Source organism: Puma concolor, chromosome B1, assembly GCF_028749965.1.
Source record: "Puma concolor isolate L17-30 chromosome B1, mPumCon1.1.hap2, whole genome shotgun sequence".
NCBI classification, from domain to species: Eukaryota; Metazoa; Chordata; class Mammalia; order Carnivora; family Felidae; genus Puma; species Puma concolor.
In genome coordinates this window covers 109,965,469-109,984,216 of record NC_141670.1, presented here as the reverse complement: position 1 = coordinate 109,984,216, position 18,748 = coordinate 109,965,469, and the positions used below count along the sequence as shown (strand labels likewise).

Sequence of the window (18,748 nt, the reverse complement as noted above, 5' to 3'; positions counted from 1 at the left end):
TTTAAAGAGATAATAAAAAAATAATAGCCAGATAGACAAAACCTCGGACCAAAAAAGAACTTTGTAGAATATGTTATAGAGTTTGCATATATCCTTTAGGTTTGGGGAATCTTTGAAGATTTTTAACGTAAGTAATAGCATGGTCCTATTTACAAATTAGAAAGACTGTTCCATCAGTAGTGTGGTGCATGATTTAGAGAGAAATGAAAGGTCCATTTCAGAGGTTGTGACAAAAATTTTACAGGAGGGAGGAAGAGAGGCTGTAGTAAAACAGTGGTGACAGGTGTGGGGTGAAGGCTAATGTTAAGATTTTATTATGTGCTGCCTGGACATCTGCTAAAACTAGAGCATCTTTAATGGTTTAACCACAAGTTCCCTTCCCACTCTGCTCCTTGGGGAAGGTACCCTACCCGCAAATTGTCCCATCAAGTGGCCCAAGTGCCGTTTCTGATTATCCTGAGTAGCAGATCTCAGTTTCCTGCCAGCCTGCAGAATTATTCAAACAAGTAAATCACATGTTCCTGTGGAAACAAGGGGCCCCCTCCTCCTCTTGGTGCTATAAGACCTGTCTCTCACTCCCTTGTTGTTTACTCCTTCTCAAGGGCAGTGTATGGTGTGCAATGTCCTCCTCCCTGGACCAGGGGTGTAGGTAACAGATAGACTGCTGTTGATCTCAACTGTCCCACGCTGTGTGTTGTGGTTTGGCAGCCGCTTAGAATCTTAGGGCAGGAATCCTTCTCTCACCAATAGGGTGACTAGGAAGTGATCAAGAATAGCAGATGGAGAAAGTAGAGGCTAGAACTGTGCCATCCACCGTAGAAGCCTCCAGCTATATGCGTCTGTTAAGCACTTAAAATGCAAGTCCAAATTATTATGTGTTCTAAGGGTAAAATATAGATTCTGAAGACTCAGTATGAACACAAGAATATGAACATCTCATTAATAATTTTTTATTGATTGCATGTTGAAACAATATTTTGGATATATTGAATGAAGAATTCAAATTAATTTTTTCATAGTTTTCTAAAGTGGTTACTAAAAAACCTAAAATTACACATGTGGTTTACACTTGTGACTCACATTGTATTTTTTACTGAGCAAATACGGTTTAGTGAAAGACATTCAGGAAAACAATCAGTGTAACTTGGGCTTGTGGAAGAACAAGATTACCAGAAGGACTAAAAACTTATTCTGATTAGGTGTAGTTTTTAAAAAGAAAAGGGGATTGAGGGGAAGCAGAAAATTTCCATGAAGAGCAAGAGTTCAATCAGTAATTAAGAGGGATGTGCTCAATTTAGGTGTCAGGCAGATATCTAGATGGGAATGAACAGATTTAGGTGGGTAATAAGTCTGGAATTCATGAGTAACTTTGAGAATGGAGATACAGATCTTGGAGTCATTAGTCTATGGAGTCATTAATTTATCACAAGCCATGAATAAATTCTACACCTGAAATGTAAACTTACAGAATGTTTAATGATACATACTAAGGTTGGGCAAATAATTAAGGTATTGGTAGTCCTCAACACATTTCAACATATTTCAATGAATTTTTATTGAGTATCTAGTGTGCATTGGGTTTTGGTAGTATGTAAGACTTCAGACATGAGAAACAATAAAATATCTTTTGAATGTAAATTATTTATGTAAATGCCTTATTTCGGGCCTGAGATACTGTGCATTTGCAATAAAAGTTTCAAATAATAGTATTTGATATTAACAAATAAAATATAACACAATATACTAAATAAAGCATAATAAAATGCTTCATTTGTAGAAAGGATATTATGGAGATAAAGACTTCCGGAGCAGAGAAATTTTCTCATAATTTTTAATGCTCTAGATTCTTTTAAGTATTGATTCATTGTTACATTTATACCTCCATTAAATTTTGTGACTGTTACTTGATTTGAGGAAGTTGCACTTCTGGATCTGATATCCCTGATAGAATATCTGTTGGGTTGCAGAGGAACTGGGGACACCTGGGGGGCTCAGTCAGTTGAGTACCCAATTTCAGCTCAGGCTATGATCTCACGGTTTGTGAGTTCGAGCCCTGCATCTGGCTTTTTGCTATCAGCGTGGAGCCTGCTTTGGATCTTCTGTCCCCCTCCCTCTGCCCATTCCCTGCTTGTACTCTCTCTCTGAAAAATAAATGAATCTTAAAAAAAAAAAGAGTATCTGTTGGGTAGCAAAGGAATTGAAGAGAGAAATATAAAGAAAGGGTACAAGGAAGACACTCTTCTGAATAAACTGAGGAAGAGGTCAGTAGGAAGAAAGGGATTTCAACAGGATGGACTGAGATGGAACTACCTTGCTCCAAATGGTGATTAGAACAATAGCAGGTAGCAGCACAAAATCATTTTTGGACAGTGATGCAGAAGACAGTTTCCCATTTTGACCAAATACAATTAATTGTATGTTTAAGATATATATGTTTTATTATTAAAGGGAGTAGAAAACATATTCTTGTTTGATGAAAGAAGAGATAGTGACTTGAATCTTATACATTATTCTTATAACAAATATGTTCCAGCATAACTACATCAGGCCTTGTGCTGTTACTTAAATATATTTTCATATAATGCTTACCAAATGAGTAACACTTTATTGTCTCTCTTTTACAGAAAAGGAAACTGTGACTCAGGGAAATTCCACAAATTGTCCAAGGCCCCACAGCTAATGAGAGGCAGAACTGGCCTGAGAACCCAGATATCCAAAGTTTACTCTCTTAACTTCCTGGTTATACTTTTTATATGTTTGGAATTTAGGGAATATGTATATAGATAAGAGATAGGAAGACAGAAGAAGCTAGGATGATAAAGGAAAGGAAAAAGAAGGTTTAATCTATTGATTAAAACCTTAGGGGAGCCTGAATGGCTCATTCCGTTAAGCATCTGACTTCTGCTCAGGTCATGATCTCGTGGTCCGGGAGTTCAAGCCCCGCATCAGGCTCTGAGCTGTCAGCACAGCTCAGAGCCTGGAGCCTGCTTCAGATTCTGTGTCTTCCTCTTTCTCTGCCCATCCTCTCTTCACACACACACTCTCTCTCTCTCAAAAAATAAACATAAAAAAATAAATAAAACCTTAGATTTTAGAGGAGAAACAACATTACTCTAGTTGCCATACCAGTAGTAGTATTTATTCTGAAGAAGAACCAAAGATACTATATCTGTTATTTCACAATTTCAATAAATGCAGAGCTCTCTTTCTGCTTTTCCCATCCACCTCACTGGCTCACACACACACACACACACACACAAATGTTCATTTGCATATATATACACATACTGGGTGCATATATGTACCCATGGCTACATTGTGTTCCTGTAGTTGAGATAAAATCCTAAATGGGAGAGTACTGGATTTCTTTCTTTTCAAAAGTTGGCCAACATTATTTTGAGGTACCTCCATCAAGCAAATGGCTAATATATATTCTAGCCACCAAAAACAGACTTTTAAGATATTATTCCACTATAAATTGTTTCTGTAACTGAAAATAAATCAATTATTCATGGCAAAGGGCACTTTATGTCATATTAAAACAGTGAGATAGAAGAACAAAAACTACATAAGGTAAAAATAAATGAATTTGTTGAAATCGAGGCAAATAAAATCTCTAAATGGAATAAGAGTATTTTTTTTAGAAAAAATACAGTAATAAAAGGAGTGTAGATTTTTCTCACTTGCATTCTTCCTTGTTGCTTATTCAGTTCTTTGGCAGCCATTGTTAAATACATGCAAAATTTGGTTTTGGATGAGATTTGTAATATAATTTTTAGAGACTGGTATTTGACAAGCTTGTTATTACCTCTTGATGTAGGCTTATAATTAAATATTATTCCTGCTTTTATTAATGTGAAGTAATCAATGATTATACTTGTGAGTTAGGCAACTGGAAGAAGGAAAGAGGAGAAGACATTGTCTTGCTTAAAGGTTTTAGGAAGTTCTTTAAAATTTAAAAAAGTATGTAATTCAAGACCATGAGATAGAATTTACTTAAAATTTTAAAGCATTACATATATTAAATTTGTCTCAATAATTCTGAAGAAGTCTGAAGTGGGTAACAATTGGGACAATCAAGATATTCTTAAAGCTGAGATTTTTCCTGATTTATTATAATATTCCCAAAGCCCAGAGTCCCTCCAAGTAGTTTACTATAAGATGAGGATGAATCATATAATTAAAATTTATTTTTTCTTCATAATCAGTCTTAATAAGAAAAAGGTACACGCTGGTTGAAATGAAAGAGACTGGGTGGATTTGGGGGAATTCTGCTCTCTGATGTCTGTAGATAGGTGAATGATACATTACTTAGGGGAAAAAATGAGAAAATGCCAAAAATGAGTTATATTTTTGCAGATATGGTGATGAGTTGTATTTTGACTTGTGTGAAATTTTACTTTATATGAAAAATATCTCCCCATTTTTGTATAAATATCTCTGTTACTCCACTTAGAAAAAAGTTAGTCTCTAGTCAAAAAGAAAATATTAGAATACAAACTGGAGGAAACCAGTGAACCAACAAATGAAATGTGAGAGGTCTAAATACCCAATTATTGTGATTATCGCGTGCTTAATGCAATGTTTTCAAGCACATGATCATATAAGTAATAATAAGTTTGAGAATTTGAGTCTCAAAGTTAACACAGGAACAACCAAAGCAATAATTTGTGATTTCTATTCACTCATGCCCAAGAAAAACGTTCACATTTTCTCAAAAAGATCAAAAGCCTCTAGACACAGTGGGGAAACAAGGGGAAAACAACAAGGAAACAAAACTTTTCAAGAAGTATAAATCCAAAGTTGAATTTTATAATAAAATATGTGAAAATTCTTGATTCTCTTTCAGATTAGATTAGATTTGCTTGCTTAAAACAACAACAATAACAACAACAACAACAATAATAACAGCAACAACAAAAACCAAACAAACAAAACAAGGATCTTCAGTTTCCTTTAAAGACAATGAATTATGTTACGCATAATTTCTCAATTTGCAGGAAAAGTAATATTATTTATAACCTATAGAAAAATTACTCTAGAGGAAGGATGGATCTATAGGTAATGTCCCCAAAGCAGCTGATTTACTGTTCTGTTGAAATTTTACCTTCATGGATCATGCTGAATAGATTAACAAAGCCTTACTATGTCTTCATTGAAAAATGGGATAAAAAATTCAAACAGCATGACAATCCTCTCCACGTAGGAGAGTAACCCAGGACAGGAAGAGCCATCACTCCTCTTCTAGAAATTAATTGTTGGGTGGCATGGCTGGGAAACAGTTCAGGTTAGAGAATTAGTAATGTTTAAAGAGGTAAGTTTTCGATAATATATATTATATATATGTATATATATAATAGCCATTAGAAACATAATCTTCTGCAATAGTATATGTATTGGCATATAGAAAAGTCCATGCTTTAAAACGATTGATATAATACTACATAGAAGGCACGAGTGCCCCACACTACCTGTAAACTCATGTTGGGTGTTTTCATTCCATATCTTATCAATCAAGTTTTTTTCTTCCATAGATAGTGAAAAAATATATAAATACTACATCACTGTCAAGGTGGCTATACCTAGATTACTAGTGTGGTAAGATTTTGGACCCATGGAAAGATGGCCTTCTACATACTAGTTGATACTACACAGAGTATGCATCCTTACTCCTTTTCCCCCAAATGTCTGATAGGTTTTGTTGGACCCATAATGCAAAATCCACTGAGAATAGATTGCCTTGCCAGATAAAATAGTACTATTGGTGGATGTGAAACCTTTTCTCTTACCAAAGAAAAACAGACAAAAACTCATGGGGAGGTGAAGACTATAACTTCACAACTTCTCTAGCAAGGCAAGGAAATTCATAAAAAGGAGGAAAAAATATGTGGACTACCATAAATAATAAATGCTCAAAATAAGAGTATGGGATCATAGCATTTCTTCTCACCACAAAAGCAAACTTGTTTTTAAATTAGCAAAGAGAAAATGCAAGCCCTTACTCAGATACTGGGTTACTACTAACTTCACTTACAGATATCTCTGTTCTTATCTTTTCCTCAAGATTCTCATTTGTCACTTGCATATAATCAGGGTTCCCAGTCTTATGTAGAGTTTCTGGAACCTTATGGTTAACAGAGGAACTGGGCTGTGTCATGATACCCACACTGGAAACTGGATAATGCCACAAAACCCCACATTACTTCCCAGAAGCTCACATAGGGACGGATGCTAGTAATTGCCAATGCGTGCATATATAACCAATTTCATTTTATGAAAAAGATAGAAGGAAATTTATTCACACAGTCTTCTGTTGACAGTCACAAGTGCATTAAGGGGACAAAAGTTGTGGGGTTTGTTTTTCTATTTAATAGTAAAAGGAAGCATCCTTCCAGCCTTGGTTCTTGTCTCCAGTGCTATCTCACTTTCTGCAGCTCCTGTCTCAGCCAGGATGGCAGAGGCTGCCCCAGTCTATGTAGCAGTTTGGACAGTTCCACGTTATGATCTCGGTAGTAATTAGAGAGGAAAGTTCTAGACTGAAAAGCAAAAAGCAAAAACAAAACAAAAACACAAACAACTTGAAGGAAGTTATTCATTAAAATGATGCAATCTAGATTTCTTAAAGTCTCTTACCATATAGGTGTCTACAAAGATGCATTTCTTTGTATTTTTGTTCAGATACTACTCATTATTACCTTTTGAAAAGATTTGGCAGAACTGTAGCTATAAAATAAAAGTCGGTCCAGGTATATCTTTTCTGGATTATATACCATTAAGGCAATTCTTAATTGTATTGCTATGCAAGGAGAAAAGCTGATGAGAGGTAATGACACTAAAGAAGAATGAAGTAGGGAGCTGTTGTGGTACCAAATCCACAAAAGTGAACTAGAAACACATATGTTTCCTTTAAAATTGATCATTTTCTGTAAAACTGGCCATAGCATAAAATGTGAACATAAATAATCATACATGCTGAAATTCATGATTAAAGAAATGACTTGTAACTTTTGTTTAAAAAAAAATTTTTTTTAATGTTTATTTATTTTTGAGACAGAGAGACAGAGCATGAACGGGGGAGGGGCAGAGAGAGAGGAAGACAGAATCGGAAGCAGCCTCCAGGCTCTGAGCCATCAGCCCAGAGCCCAACGTGGGGCTCGAACTCAGGGACCGCGAACTCACGGACCGCGAGATCGTGACCTGAGCTGAAGTCGGCCGCTTAACCGACTGAGCCACCCAGGCGCCCCATGACTTGCAACTTTTAAAAATATTTTCTATGTTTATTCGGGACAAAAACTGATACTTTCAAAACAACAGGAGTTTTTACTTCAAAAATATTATGATATCTCATTATAAAAATCATTATAATGAACTTTATTGTGATTCTTAAATTCTTAATCAAGCTGGAATGATTGGCCCTTTTTAGATGAATGGTTAAAAAAAAGAATTCTCAAATATATCCGTATTCTTAGTTTATGTTTTCTTTTATTTCTGAGAAACAGAAAATTTATAATTGGGCTTTCTCTCATATGTCACTTACTTCATATTATAACCCAAAGAACATTGTTTTGTGTCTCTGATAAAATAGTAGATATGAACACTTCTGTGTCACTATAGGCAAGCAATGATCCAAACATTATTTTCCATCTGGTCAAAGTTACGCCATCTCTCTTAAGCCCTTTCCAATATTTTAACACAAATGAGTCTTTTCCCTCATAAAACTCCCTTGGCAACTTTTGTGTATACCGTGGAAATGGACTTAAGACAACTACATTTTGTCTTGTACCATCCATCAGGCATTTCATTACATTTCTTCCCTTAAACCAGATTGTAAACACTTCAAATTCTGGATAAGATGTTTATAGAAGTAGTGAGAACCTTACGCTGATTTCTTGGCATTAAAGTGATTTCTGAAACCCTTTTGAAATTACAGATTTCACAGGTATAGTTTAAGAAGGACATTCTGGTACTTCTATTTAGTACCTGAATGTAATACCTGAATCACTTCCAGCCTCCCTTTGCCTACCTTGTCTTGAGACAGATACTCATTACATCTGGCCCAGCTATTGATAACTGGCTTCCCAACCCTAGTCTACCTCTTCATACCATCACTTCTATCTATTAAGAAAAATTTTTCCTGCTTTTGTAGTTTGTCGTTGTTTTATGTATCTTATTATAAATCAATGAAAACAATTAATTTACCCTCCTATAATAAATCTGGGTTCGTAACTATTTTATCCTGTATCCTCTCTTTGATATTGTGATTTGTATTATAAAATATATCTTTGTTCCTTACCCCTTCTGCTGGCACAAAGCTCCTAAAATCCTTGGAATGTCCTAAATGAAAGAAGGATAAAGGTATCTTTTGTTATGTTAACTAAGTAGCTTCTAGACCCCCACCTGGAGGAGGGCTGGTTGCCAGGAGAATCAGCCATGTGATTAGAAGGTTGGACTTTAAGTCCCACCCTGCTGACCTCCTAGGAAAGAGGGCCTGGAGGTGAATCAACAATTACCATTTGCTAATGATTTAAACAATTGTGTCTATGTAATGAAACCTCCAATAAAACCTCAAAAAGGACTGGGTTTGGAGAACATACGGAGATTTGGGGAGAGTGGCTCATTCATAGAGGAGGGCTTTCCCCATACCTTGATCTATGCATCCCTTCCATCTGGCTATTCCTGAGTTATATTCCTTTATAAATAACACGTGACCTGGTCAGTAATGTTTCTATGAGTTCTGTGAGTCCCTGTAGCAAATTTTGCTGCATTAAATGTAGCAAAAAGCATTTGCTTTGTTGTCACAAAGCAAATTTGTGAACAAGTCCCTCGCGAATTCTGTGAGTCATCATAGCAAGGAGGAAGCCAATTAAATTTTCAATCTATAGCTGGTTGGTCAGAAGCACAGGTGACAACCTGGGCTTGCAACTGGGATCTGAAGTTGGGAGGGTGAAGAAACAGTCTTAGAGAATTGAGCCCTTAACCTGTGGGATCTTATCCTATATCTGGGTAGATAGTGTTAGAAATGAGTTGAATTGTAAAATACCCAGCTGGTGTCTGAGTGTTGACTGGTGTGGAGAAACCTCCCCACTCACATGTTATATTTGGTAATCAGAACCCTTTACTTTCCATTCCTTAACTCATGCATGGTATAGGTATTGTATACATATATTTAATATATAATAATAATGTTTATGTATTTTATCTGAAATCACTTGTTTAGTAAACAATTCATTTAAGTACTTTACACATTTGGAAAAGTGTTACTGTTCACTAAGTATTTATCTTTCAGTTGTACCCTAATGGTAAACAATTTCTACAGGTATCTATCAATTATTAATCTTTGTCAGTCTATCTATAGTCTAAATATATAAAACATTGATAGCAAAGAAAGAGAAGACAAAGGAAGCCAATTTATTGTCACTCATTTTGAAACAGTTTTATGCACAAGTTTTACCAGATTATTTCAGAAATTAGGAAAGTATTACCTCTGGATCCATGGGTGGATATTTTCGGCCTTTGCTCTTTCCAAGACATTTGGTTTTTCCTCCTTCCAGGAGCTGACACCAAAAGCCCTTTTGGGGATCAAACCTAAAAAAGTGCAAAATATAAGTAATTGTAAAAATATAATCATTATAACTTATATACATAATTTTGAGTGAGAGAGCCTCACCAATTGTATAAAGAAAATGCACTTTGGGGGGCACTTGGGTGGCTCAGTCTGTGAAGCATCCAACTCTTGATTTTGGCTCAGGTCATGATCTCATAGTTTGTGAGATATAGCCCTGCATAGGCACTGTGCTGACAGTGCTTGGAATTCTCTCTCTTCCTCTCTCTCTGCTCCCCTCCCCCACTTGCATACTCTCTCTCTCTCTCTCTCTCTCTCTCTCTCTCTGTCCCAAAATAAATAAATAAACATTAAAAAAGAAAGAAAGGTAACTTACTTTGGTATGCCCATTGTTTCAACTTAATTTAAGTCAGTACCACACATATTCACTGAATTGGTTTGAAAGTCTAATTGAGATTATATAAGCTATATGTTATTATATATTTTTTAATATTTCTACTGTAATGAAAAAAGACCCATAAATATTTAATCCAATCTTAGGTTGAAATTATTAACTTAAGTTCCATATTTTACCTATTCATTCATAAAAGATCAAGGACCAATCATCAAAATGATAACCCATATATGCTGGACCTTTAAAATATTTATTTACTTATTAATATGATTTCTTTATCAAAATATATTAACAAATTTCTTGGAAATCATTCAATGGTACATATTAAAATGACTAAATGTAATGTAAGTATACTTTTGTGAATATAAACATGAATTAAAACTTCTAATTTGGGGCGCCTGGGTGGCGCAGTCGGTTAAGCGTCCGACTTCAGCCAGGTCACGATCTCGCGGTCTGTGAGTTCGAGCCCCGCGTCGAGCCCCGCGTCGGGCTCTGGGCTGATGGCTCAGAGCCTGGAGCCTGTTTCCGATTCTGTGTCTCCCTCTCTCTCTGCCCCTCCCCCGTTCATGCTCTGTCTCTCTCTGTCCCAAAAATAAATAAACGTTGAAAAAAAAAAATGAAAAAAAAAAAAAATGAAACTTCTAATTTGGAAAAGTGCTATAGATTTTAAAGTTCAAAATATTTACACTTTTTAGGGAGGAAACTGAATTGTAAAAATATAATTTATTATATATTTTTTTCAGACAATATGAGGCACAGGCTATGCAAGTGGCAAGTGAAAGATTAGACAACTTTTCATTTCTTTTGCTAAAGGCAAATGATCCTATGGGATAATTCAGGTCCTTATACTCAAAAAAATTCTAATGTTTTGTTCCCATGGCTGCACAAAGTTACAAAAGAAAGGATGCGTGGCCTAATTGTTTAAACTCAGATATATAAGAACTTTTGTTTAGGACTAACAAGATAGGAAAAATGGAAGAATAAACAAATAAGAAGAGAAATTTTAAATTTATTGCTATGGGACTTGCTGCATGCATAAAACATCGAAAAGGTTTGCATTTTTGTTGCTCAGCAGATGTTTTAGAAGGATGAAGCATAATTGACTGGGATGTAAAGTTAATTAGTTGCAGAATATTTTGTTGCCCTGGGCCCATTCCTATAATACCGGTGCACCTGCAATTTGCCTCTGCACATATGTGAACTCATTTAGGGGGAGAGGGAAATTTTCTTCACAGTTCCCTGCCCAACCTATTATTAGAGACCTGATCCTTGCAGTCCAGGTTGTCCTAGTACATGTTATCAATTAAAATTAAATACATCACTGGTTAAATGAATAAAAGGAAGACAGAGTCATTTCCAACCTGGACTTTTCAATCTGCTCCTTGCCTATCACAGTCCTTTCTCTAGTTTTCATTAATTTCCCAAGAGGAAAAACAATTCAGCATGCTCTGCAAAATGAGATGGGGAAGTCGGCATAACTGTTCCCCTAAACAGCATTTCTGCCTCAGGATGAGAATATTTAACTGCATTAAGGTAAAATACAGTTCTTGCAACAAAGCCAAGATATTTATACACACGCTGAGAGCATCTCCTTTGCTCTCAGGTGTGTGGAGGTCCCAGGATGGGGCACAGTCTCTTCCTGTTCTCCACAGCAGCTGTTGTGAGGCAGAACTGAATACAACTTGAGCAAGAAGAGCCATATTGAAAGTCATTCTTTTAGATAGGGTTGTCATAACCTTGACTCCATATTATTTTGCTGTCCTGGTTTCGTTTATTGCATTGATGGTATATACTATAACAAAGGACATTTATTTTTTCTAAGTTATATGAATTCATTATTTTACAGTTTTATTTTAGTAGGCATGAAATTGTGAAATGAAGATGCAAAGCCTTTTTCAAATAACTGTTAGACAACTCTGAGGACATGAATTGGTTGCCATATGACTTCTTTTATTACAGTGAACATCACTATAGTTATTAATTTTTGTGATGTGAGACATATTAAAAGCCATACATTCTGTACTTGTTTGCAATCTCTTCTTAAAAAGTATGATTTTACAGGTTTATTGAACCACAAGCAACTATTTGCAGTAAACTAGATAGAACCATTCCCTAAACTACTGCAGGGAGGTATGGGAAGACAGCTAATGTCAATAACTATTAATGTAAAACGTAATATAGGAAGCTTTGTCTACTTAATCAACAGGGGCATGCCTTGTATTGTTATTGTTTCCAAGTGTAGGTAAAAACTTCATTAGACTTGTTTGAGTGGATAAGGAACAACCCAATCTTATTACTGCTTTTTCTGTCCTTCCATTACCCTCTCTAATTGTCTAATTGCTGATTCTAATCTGCTGTGAACTGGGAAATTATATAATCAGGCTTGTTAGAATTTTGTCTAAAATTTAATAGGCTTTGTATCAGGCCTTGTGAGGTAGTCAAGTACATGCCCTTTTAAAATATTGTTTGGCTTCTTGGAGGTTTTGTTTGTTATTTTGCTTCTTTACCTCCCCCCCGTCATTTTTAATTACCCAAGTATATGGTTTTATTTTTCTAAGATGACAGCAACAATATCTCCCCTCCCATATTCTTTTCTGTAGAATGCCCTTGCCCCTCTGCATCGGGGGGAGAGGCCCATTTCCCTTTCTTTGGATTTGTACCGGCTTTAGTGTCTTGGTTGTGATCAATAAAATGAAGTATAAATGATGCTCTGCGACTTGCGAGGCTAGGTCAGAGAAGGCCATGGCTGTGTTGGATCACACTCCCTTGACAAATCATTCCCTCTCAGAACACAGCCACTACACTGCAGCAATGCCACACAAAGAGGTCTCATCCCATTGAGCTCAGCCTTTGAGCCTTCCCCGTCCAAGAGCCAGAGATAGGACTAAAAAAGTGAAGCCTCCAAAGATTCGAGTCCCTAGCCATTTGATTCATACCCAAATAGTCACATTCCCAACTGTGTCCCCAGGTATTATGAGCAGAGATAAGCTGTTCTGGCTGTGTCCTGTCTGAATTCCCAGCCAATAGAATCTATGAGCATAATAAAATGGCTGTGGTAATATGCTGGTGGGTTTTGGGATGGTCTGTCATGCAACAGTAGATAACAGGAAGAATAGATGTGATTATATTTTGTTATACACAATTTAATAAATGCAAAGTAAAACGTGAATTTATCCTTTTCCCAATTCTGCCCGAAATACTGCTCATTTTCACAGAGTTAACAATGGCCATCAGCATTTCATTTCTAACCTGTGAATTACTTGGGGGAAGAGACTATATTTTTTTTGCTTTTTTAACCTCAGTTTCTGGGACAATTTCTGCACAGAGTAGGCATCTAACAATGTACTTAACCAAACATACATTGGGAAAAAGCTCACAAAGAGGGGAATTATAAAATGCCTAAAGGTTAGCACTTTGTAAAATACAATATTTGTGGTATTCAAAAGGAAGACACTACGTGAATAATGAGGATACTCCTTTGACTGCTTTTGAGTAGCATAATGATGTATAAATTCATAGCTAGTATTAATGATGCTATATACACACCTACCAGTATAATTTATGATGGCAAATAATGGAAATGAAATCAAGCATGAGAATAGACTCACGTTAGTGCTTCAGAATAATTATAATGAGGTGTAACTCCCAGAAACTTCTGGACTTCATCCATCACAGTAGCTGGGTCAGATCTCAGCTGCTGTCCATCAATAATTAGCAACTATAAAGTAAAAAATAGTCACTTTGTGAAGAACAAAACTAAATTAAATAGACTAAGCTGCCCCACTTGACCTGGTATGACATTAATCAATTAGGTCAGTGTGAATAGGAAGAAAATATGCATCACTTAGAACACATTTTAATATTTACTATTCTTGTGTCCTTCCAAATAAACAACAACTAAAGTTTGCCATAGGCATCATTTATAAACCTTAACTAACTTGATTGTTAATCAGAAATAAACATAGACTCTCTTGATTTAGTAGCTCAGTAGAAACTCGATTTTCCATCTGTCATGTAATCAGATAATTATCCAGCCTACAGAATCCCATGAGCTAACCTTGGAGTGAAAGCCTTAGAAATGGCATACAGATGAAAATTACTCATCTATTCTCGTTATAAACAATGACAGAGAACTGAGGTTTCAGTTGTGACCTGATCTGGAGTAAAGAATATAAGCAATATGCTTTCTTCAAATCCTTACCTCATGTTCTATCCCACATTCCTGGAGCTGTTACAGCATTTTCCATTTTGACAGTCTAAAGCATGACTTTCTTTCCTTATAAAAGTCCTACAGGACAGATGTCAGAGTATCTGCACATGGTATTCCATAAAGGTATTGTCTAACAGGCTGTTCTATTAGTAGTTGAGTTATTGCCTATGAAACACGTGATGTCTTCCGTATGATGACTTAGCACTTTGAGACCAGCTACTATCCAAAAGAAGATCCCAAGAGTATGTTTCACAGCCACTTAACATTTTAAAACTATTATTGACATTAAACAATGCAACAATTGGGTCACTTGGGTGGCTCAGTCGGTTAAGTATCCAGCTCTTGATTTTGACTCAGTTCATGATCTCACAGTTTGTGAGACTGAGCCCTGTGTCAGGCTCTGCACTGACAACACAGAGCCTGCTTGGGATTCTCTCTCTCCCTCTCTCTCTCTCCTTCCTCTGCTTACTCTTTCTCTCTCTCTCACACACAAAATAAATAAATAAACATTTTTAAAAATGTAAACATCCACATATCTTCTGTAGGTATGATTGTCTCATTATAAATTGCTATCTGTGGCAATGTTATTTCTTACTTTGTTTGTAAAGTGTAATACAACCAAGATATAATAAACAGAAGAAATTAGTTTTAGGACTTTACCTGAGAAGTAGCAAAGTAAGTTAGCCATCTTTCAATGTGGACTGCATACCATCCAGGTACGAGGCATCTCCTTTGCAAAGCTTTCAGGTCTGGTGAGGCCCAGTGTCCGGTGGTAATAACTTCATAGAAATTAAACCTCAGGGCAGCTGGATCTTCATGAGATCGTTGGTGCTTTAACAAGAAAGTCAATTGTAAAATTGATTTTTTTTTTTCAACGTTTATTTATTTTTGGGACAGAGAGAGACAGAGCATGAACGGGGGAGGGGCAGAGAGAGAGGGAGACACAGAATCGGAAACAGGCTCCAGGCTCTGAGCCATCAGCCCAGAGCCTGACGCGGGGCTCGAACTCACATACCGCGAGATCGTGACCTGGCTGAAGTCGGTCGCTGAGCCGACTGCGCCACCCAGGCGCCCCTAAAATTGATTTTTTTAATGCCTGCACGGGTATGTGTGCATGTGTGTGTTTGATGTATGTATATGTGTGTCTTTTATTTCCAAAAAGTAATGAAAAATGATAAATTAATTTTAGAATGAAAAAATAGGGGGAAGAATGCATATATTAAAACTCAGGCTTTGGCGTATATACATACGTCTGTGGTTGTCTTCATGTCTAAAATGCTTAGGTTCAAGGCAAGAGACAGAATACAGGATTTTCTTGATGGGTCTGATTAAAGTGAACAGATGTCAGGGACTAGACAAATCAAGCCCAGTGAAAGAGATTTAGATTGGCAGGAGTAGACTCACACTTTACTTTGCTCATTGTTTTAATACAGCTACTCCTGCAGGTTCTGACACTTTCCCCAAGACCGCTGTGTAGCAGATGCTATGAGTACAGAGAAAGCAGATGTCTATTCCTAATGCTTGTTTAAGTGTCACAAGGAAGTTGACATTGCCCCAAATCCTTTCCTTTTGCTGTCCCGATGGTTTCCGTCCAACCCTGCTAGTTTCCAAGTACTCCTCCGCTACTACTTTTCAGTACCAAATCCTCCTCGTCTTTCCTATCGAGCCATCATTAGTCAAGCTCAAGAGCCCAATATAAAGAGAGAGGAACTTAGCAGTCAATACAATTTCATAAGCACCCACAAGCTCCTTACCAGAACAAAGAACTGCAATCGATTCTGGAGATAAAAGGATATAAGCAAAATGTCCTATCTTCAAAGAAATAAAAATTTTATATGGGAGACAATAGATTAACAGAGTGTAATAAAGTCATATATTTGACTAGAGGTACAAATTATTTGCTGCGGTAACCAGACCTATAAGTGATTAGTTCTGAATGAAAGATGAAGGGTTTGTTTTTTAATGGTTGAAAATTTTAAGCTAAAATGTAATAAGAGAGATTTTTATAAGTAGAAAAAATAAACATAGAAAGTAAGAGAACTTTTTTCCTTGAGTGAAAACAGATGAATTGATTTTGCAAGACATCTAAAAGTTGAACATAAAGAAAATTAACTGCAGGATGAGGATGGGAGTGTATTAGGACTTGATACATTTGTGTACCAGCAAGTAATCTATGTGAGTTAGAAAGAAAAATCATTAAAAAAGTAAAGATGATTAAGAAGTGGTTAAACAGTGAGTGGTAGATTGGTGGAACAAATAAAACTTTTGAAGTCCTCTCATTTTTGTATATTTACTGACATTCTTATATGTATATGCATTATGCTGAGTACATTGAGACTACATAATACATAGAATTGACATAATGTATAGAAACCACATACTATAAATAAAGAAACATAAAAATATGTTAATGCTAAAATTTCTATTTTAAACCGTGATAATATGGAACCGTACTTAATCTGCCTATATAGATTTATAAAAGTTTAACACCAACTTTTCTTTATATTCCTGCAACTAAGAAGATTAGCATAGAAATATGACCAGAAGTCACAAAGGAGCATATTTTCTGGAAAAAAATCAACTATAGCTTCTCTGTGAGGCCCATTATAAAGATGTGGGGTAGAAATTACAGTGGCAGGTGACATTTGTAGGAGTTTCTGAATTACACCTGCTGAGCTTTGGATTTGCAGTATTTACTGAATAGACAGGGCTAGCTCAGTAACAGGCTGTATTCTTTGAAATGTGGGGCAGTCTGGGGACCCTAGTCTTAGCAATATGGCAATAAAATATCATAAAATATAATTCCTTTCAAGTGTGTATGTTCAAAACATTTACTTGAAGAAGCAGGCACAGATTCTCTTTTATTTAAATAGTTTAATCCATGTAAAAAAAGATTCATATAAAAATGCTCCATGGATTCTGCTAGGAGAATGTGCAACATTTTGCCCCCAGGACTTGCATTCAAAATTTTTAATTAAGGCTTCATATTTTAATGTTTTTGTCACAATGTTTTTAAAAAGTAAGTGTATCTTGTGTTGCAATGTGAATTTTCATAAAGTGAGAAAGGAACATTTTTATATCTTAAAGGAAACAGTGACTCATGGGATCTAATCATAATAACTGGATGTTGCTCCCAATCCCGGTGTTCAGCTTGGATCCCCAACCACCAGCAATCCCAATGTACAGGGTCATGATTTCTTGTCCATTATTATTTGTACTTGGCCATATATGTCTATTGAAGAAAGTCAAGAAAAAAGAATGAATAAGAAATGTAGAATGGATAAAAAGTAAATGAATAAAGAATTAACAAAAAAATTACTTGTGTGCTCTTTAAACATTCCCTTTTAGTCTTGTTTATTTGGGCATTAATTTATATATGCATTGAACATACACTCACAACGAACTATGAGATCATGGCCTGAGCCGAAACCAAGAGTCAGACGCTTAACAAACTGAGCCACCCAGGCACCCCAGAAATGGAAGCATTCTTAACCAGAGGCCCACTGATATAATTCAGAGAGTTTCTGAACCTGGGTCTGGGAAAAAAAAAAGCCTCTTTATTTTCAGTAACTTCTAAATGAAATTTTGCACTTAATTTACCTATGATTTTACTACCAATAAAAATAAGTTATTTTTAGATCACATTACGGGTGTTTCAGATACATCAAAATGTTGTTTATGCTCATCCTACTTCAACATTACAGAAGCATTAGTCTCACCATTAGATCCTGCCATTTAATTTTTTAAGAAATATTTGTTACGGAATTAAAAATTACTTTGACAATTATATTTCAAGAAAGTTGTTTCTCTGTAATTCTACATAGTTATATGCTTTTAAAGCATATTTCTGAGGGGTGACTCAGTTAAGCATCCAACTCTTGATTTCGGCTCAGGTCATGATCTCACCTTTTGTGACTTCGAGCCCCGCGTTGGACTCTGTGCTGACAGCACGGAGCCTGCTTGGGATTCTCTCTCTCTGTTTCTCTCTCTCTCTGCCCCTCCTCCCTCTTGTGTTTTTTTTTTTTTTTCCTCTCTCTCTCCCTCATATAAACAAACAAACAAACAAACAAACTGAAAAAAAAAATGTGTGAAAAGGGACTCATAGACTCCAGCAGCTGCCTGAAGGGTCTCATGGAGTCCTTCCCTCACATCTAAGCTAGTTCCTATAGTCATCCCTTCCTGGCCCCTCAGGATCCTGACAGGACTGATTCCCGGTTTCTCCCCCAGGCCTTACACATCTCTCCTTTTTTGGAAACACCACATAATCCACATCATTACCACCATAGAGGACGGTTCCCTTGAACCCACTTTAACTTCTCTATAACAAGCGTGTGTCTTGTTTCTTTTCCCCTTTGAAATCACATTTCTGTTTCTACCTCCTACTTAGACTTTCCTTCACCAAATCCATCTGGGTTTGCTCTTTTCATTTGGTTGTTAAAGGCTCCACTTCTCTCCATGTCTTTCAACTCAGTGAAAATAATTCAGGCCTTGTTTTGCCTAATTGTCTAATTTCTTAGTAGCTGTTTGACACTGTTGTCACCTGCTCACCTCCTCTATTTGGTAGTCCTTGCTCCCCTATATT

General features: G+C 36.2%; 1 protein-coding gene across 2 annotated transcripts in view; it reads right to left on the bottom strand.

The window, feature by feature from the left end:
- Window positions 1-3,117: 3,117 nt before the first annotated feature.
- LOC112858277 (N-heparan sulfate sulfotransferase 4) overlaps window positions 3,118-18,748 on the bottom strand; it is a 432,421-nt gene continuing 416,790 nt past the window's right edge. Inside the window, exons 12-16 of one of the 2 annotated variants that reach the window (XM_086704323.1) lie at window positions 14,827-14,997; window positions 13,565-13,674; window positions 9,483-9,585; window positions 8,294-8,334; window positions 3,118-6,536 (exon numbers count right to left, since the gene is read on the bottom strand). In XM_086704323.1, the coding sequence (XP_086560449.1) occupies window positions 6,443-6,536; window positions 8,294-8,334; window positions 9,483-9,585; window positions 13,565-13,674; window positions 14,827-14,997 (519 nt within the window). In that variant the 3' untranslated portion in view covers window positions 3,118-6,442. The remainder of the gene's footprint in view (window positions 6,537-8,293; window positions 8,335-9,482; window positions 9,586-13,564; window positions 13,675-14,826; window positions 14,998-18,748) is intronic. The other variant, XM_025921652.2, reaches the window with a different exon arrangement.